Consider the following 4788-nt stretch of genomic DNA (forward strand, 5'->3'; position numbering starts at 1 on the left):
TTATTTATTGCGGAACCGGGGATTGAACTCAGGCCCTTGCGCTTGCCAGGGAAGTGCTTATTCCACTGAGCCACCTCCCTGGCCCCAGCTATAATCTTTTTTTTTTTTTTTTTTTTTCCCCAGTACTGGGGATTGAACTCAGGACCTTGTACTTGCCAGGAAAGCACTGATTCTACTGAGCTATCTCCCCGGCCCTAACTTTTAATTAATAAGCAGTCATCATGTGATTTTCTTTTTCTGTGCTTTGTAGTTTAGCTTTGGGTGTTTTTGTTTTTCTTCTTTTCAGAACTGGTGATTGAACTGAGGCCCTTGTGCTTGCCAGGCAAGCACTTATTCTACTGAGGTATCTCCCCAGCCTCACTTTGGGTTTTTTGTTTGTTTCTACTTTTTAAGGGTTTTTTTGCAACAGGGTTGGGTCTCACTCTATATTTCAGGCTGACCTTAAACTCGCTATCCCAGGCTGGTCTGTAAATTGAATCCTCCTGTCTCAGCCTCCTAGGTGCTAGGATTATAGGCATGTGTCAATATAAAACATTCTTTATAGTGAGTTTGTTTTTGCTTTTTAAATTTTTAGAAAGGAAAGGAAAACATTTAAAGTGTAGATTCCATGGGGATTGGGACAAAATTTATTTTTGGAGTTGAATGCCAGCTTTATGTCCCCTGGTGGGGGCACTTTTCCTGGAGGTGCTGGCCTTGAATTTACAGTGATCCTCTTGCCTCAGCTTCTTGCAATACCAGGTTGATATGTGGAGCGGATGGAGCAAGCTTCTATTCTATTTCTCAGCTTCAAAATCCATTTATTTATTTAGTTAGTTTTAAAGATACATTTTCTTTTTCTTAAAAATATTTATTTATTTATTTATTTATTTTGTGTCTGTGTGTGGCCAGCTCAGGCCACCAGGGGGCGGGGCTGGCTGGCATGTGGTGCTGGGGATTGAACCGCGGTCCCTGTGCTTTGCTTAGCTTAGCTTGTTCTAAGTAGGTGCTTTAGACCACTGAGCCATCTCACTAGCCCCTTCAAAATCCCTTTAATCAGCACTCAGGATGCTGAGGCAGGAGAATCACCATGCATTTTAGGCCAACCTGGGCTACATAGTTCAAGGCCAGACTAAACTACAAAACAAGACCTCTCTCTCTAAAAAAAAAAAAAAAAAAAATGTGGGCTGGTGAGATGGCTCAGTGGTCTAAAGCACCTACTTAGAACAAGCTTAGCAAAGCACAGGGACCGCGGTTCAATTCCCAGCACCACATACCAGCCAGCCCCGCCCCCTGGTGGGCTGAGCTGGCCGTGCGCACGCACGCGCGCACACACACACACACACACACACACATAAATAAATAAATAATTCTTAAAAGATGTCCTTTTGATATATCGTCCTTGGATAGTGGACCTAACCAACGAGGAAAAATAGCATCTCTTAGGCAAAGGCTGAAAAACAATTGGGACAGGAACTTTGTCTTATTGGCCCTCTGTTCTTAAGACATTCAAGATTGTGTGGCAGACTGAAGGAATGAGTGTGTTTACAGGCAGACTGGTTACCGATTGCGGTGGGCAAGGCCATACCAGTATGTGAGGCATGTGGGCAGCATGGGGTAGCCTTGTGAACGCAAGGTTCATTCTTTCCTCCTTTCTCAGTTGCTTGGTGACAAAGCGAGCCCCCAGCTGGACTGTCTGCTGACGGTTCTTTTCCCCCTGCTTGTTTCCTTTAGCTGTGGGACGCCGGCAGTGGCTCGCTTTTACAAGACCTGCAGCGAGATCATCCTGTCCTGGACATCTGCCCATTTGATGTGAACCATAACAGCTACCTGGCCACCTTAACAGAGAAGGTGGTCCACATCTATAAGTGGGAGTGACCTTCCAGGCATGCTGCTGGCTGACCCTAGTGGTGGTGTTTGCTAGCAGCAGGCAGCCCTGAGCAAGATCCCTGCCTGGTGCCTCCAGACAAGAACTTCTGGTCCCCTTGGGCCAGGATGGTCATGAGACAAGTGTATCTGCCGTATCTGTGAGGACGGTAACTGCTTCTGTTCCATCTGTATGGTTGCTTTCTCAGGTTAAAAGCCTTCGTGAATCTTTGCTGGAAATCTTTCTTTCTTGTTTGTATTTTGCTGGACCCAAGGGAGTCCTTTCAACAGTCATTAGGATTTGAGAGCTCACCGAGTGCTTTCTGGGTGAACTGACACCCACCTGAGCACCTCGTTGGACTGACTGCTACATCCCAAGGGGCCCAGCCTTCCAGGCTTGATGCAGTGCTGACCCAGAAGACCCTGTCTTCCACCAGACACAAGAGTGCACTGGAGAACCTTGGGGAGGGTGTGCGCTGTGTCTGAGCTCGGAGGCTCATGCCCTAGAAACCGCCTTGTGCACACAGAAGTGTGCAGCGTGTGCCACTCATGCTTTGGGACAGTGGTGGTCATGTTCCAGGCCTGTGGTGCTAGGACACCGGCCAGTGATGGCTGGTGAGTCAGAACCTTAACTAATGCTGTGCATGCTAAGAATCACTATATTATGATAACGAAGGGCAGGGACCAGTTGTTTGACCGATGGGCAGGGCTCATTTTTTTCTAGCTTGCCCAGGATCTTAGGGTTGGTTTTACCTAAGCTAGTATGTGAAAGATTATTCTTCCCTGCTCCTAGGAAAAGATGTCACAGCTACTTGCATCTCCCATAATAGAGATTAGGAGCAAGGGACTAGAAAGCTGAGGTTGCATGTGGTTAGCCTAAACTAGGGTGAGATGCTGTCTTAAAAAAAGAGGGCTGGAGGGGAAAAAAACCCAAAAACAAACCTGGCCAGGGAGATGGCTCAGTGGAGTAAGCGCTTCCCTGGGAAGTACAAGGGCCTGAGTTCAATCCCCAGTTCCAAAAAAAAAAAAAAAAAAAAAGAGAGAGAGAGAGAAAGAAAAACAGAGGGGGCTGGGGAGATGGCTCAGTGGAATAAGTGCTTCCCTGGCCAGCGGAAGGGCCTTAGTTCAATCCCCAGTTCTGCTAAAAAAAAAAGACAAAAAACAAAGAGAAAGCTTAAAAGAACAAGGCTGCTGTGGAGGTGAGAACAGGTTTCATCTCCCATTTTGGTAAAGTCCCTAACTAGAATGAATCCCTCTCTCTGAGCACCTATTACTGAGCGTGTTCTTAATCCCAGGTAAAGGTTTCCCCTTTTGAAACTGATGTTTCCAGTACCTGCTGACTCACTCTTTCCACTCTTCTGAGTATCACTGGTAATACTCAAGGAAAAAAAAAAAAACAACAACACAATTATTTAAAGAACTCACAGTTAGCCTCACTGGTTATTCTCAAGTAGGAGCTACCGGTGGTTGCAGACCTGTGTGTGACGTAGGCCCCGCCCACTCTTATTCTGGTCCTTGACTGTCCAAGGGGAGGCGCTGCACTTCTCTCCAGCAGAGGGAGAGCACAGACTCTGTTTGCTTTGCCTTTGCCTACTGTGCGGAACCCCTAGGTACAGCCTGACGCCTCTGGTGTGGGCGGGTCAGTGTCCTTGGAAGCAGTGAGGCTAACTGTGAGTTCTTTACATCATTGTGTTGGGTTTTTTTTTTCCTTAAAAGGCAGAAGGATTTTTTTTTGGGGGGGGGGCTCCGAATGCCTTCAGGGCAGGTTTGGCTGGCTTGAGTTGTGGGGATCGAACCACAGCAACCTGAGCCTGACGGCTTTGTTGAAGCAGCCACTTAAAGGACTGAGCTAAGGGGCAGGCCCCCTCTTAAATAATTGTTATCAGGCATGAGTCTGCTCTGAAACCATTCTGATCTGGTGACTCCTCAGCTCTTTCCAGAATGTTTCTTACTAGCAATGGGTTAAGGTAGATTTCCCAAGTTCCAGTTCCCTTTATCCCTTGCCCCACTTTTTTAAAGAGAGGATATGTAGTTCACTGTGTAGTTCAGGCTGGTCTTAAATGCACTGTGTACCCAGCCTGACCTCAAACTCAGTGATCTTCCTGCCTCAGCCTTGTGACTGCTGGGATTAGAGATGTGCACCACCACACCTGGCTCCTGTAGCTTGAAGTTCTGGCTGTGCCTTTTAATGGAACTTTCTGTGTGAGGATACCCTTTATTTTTTTATCTTTCAAGGTATCTCCAAAAGCTACAACTGAGAAGAGCCCCTTTCTCAGGAAATACTATTGTTGTTTTTTTAGGAAATACTATTGTTGACATGTCAAAGTGTGGCTGCCCTGGCCTGGAGCTTCAGCAGCAGAATGGGGTTCCACTGTCATCCTCAGTGGCCTCTCTTGGGCTGGCTCAGGGTTAGGATTTTACTGCCAGTGACTGCCCCAAGAATAGCCGGGGACTTCCTCCCAAGGACATTGGATGAATGTCAAGTCTCCTCAGGCGATATGCTTGTCTGGGGTGAGGACTTCAAGGAACCCAGGGCCCATGCGTGCTGTGCATGCACTGTCCCACTGAGCTTCAGCCCCTGCTCACACTTGTATTTCGAAGCAAATTCAGCTCATTGATTATTTTCCCTAAAGAAAACCTCTCCGTGGCCTGTGCCTCAACACTTCTCAGAGGCAACATCCAGACCCTGGCTCTGGCCTTCTGACCAAACTGGGGCTCCCCTCAGGGCCCCTCAGTGCTGTCTCCAGCATCACTTTCCAGGTGTGGGTTTGCAGCTAAATTCGTTCTGTGTGTTCCTGCACCTGCTCTGAAGACAGGTCAGTAGGCTTTCAGTTTGTGTTCTGTGTCTGTCTTTTAACGTTGATATGAAAATAAAGAGTTTGCCATGTTTAACAACAATGCCCGGTGCCTTCTGTCTCACTGTCTACCAGAACTCCCAGGCGTGTG

The 4788-nt window shown here is 47.3% G+C and overlaps 1 protein-coding gene across 1 annotated transcript in view; it reads left to right on the top strand.

Annotated features, from left to right (window-relative positions):
- The window catches only part of Rfwd3 (ring finger and WD repeat domain 3), a 42526-nt gene extending 39773 nt beyond the window's left edge, over positions 1 to 2753 (top strand). Inside the window, exon 12 of the mRNA XM_023709327.1 lies at positions 1711 to 2753. Within this exon, the coding sequence (XP_023565095.1) occupies positions 1711 to 1854 (144 nt within the window). The 3' untranslated portion in view covers positions 1855 to 2753. The remainder of the gene's footprint in view (positions 1 to 1710) is intronic.
- Positions 2754 to 4788: the final 2035 nt, after the last annotated feature.

The sequence above is a fragment of the Octodon degus genome, unplaced genomic scaffold, assembly GCF_000260255.1.
Source record: "Octodon degus isolate 3935 unplaced genomic scaffold, OctDeg1.0 scaffold00011, whole genome shotgun sequence".
In the NCBI taxonomy this organism is placed as follows: domain Eukaryota; kingdom Metazoa; phylum Chordata; class Mammalia; order Rodentia; family Octodontidae; genus Octodon; species Octodon degus.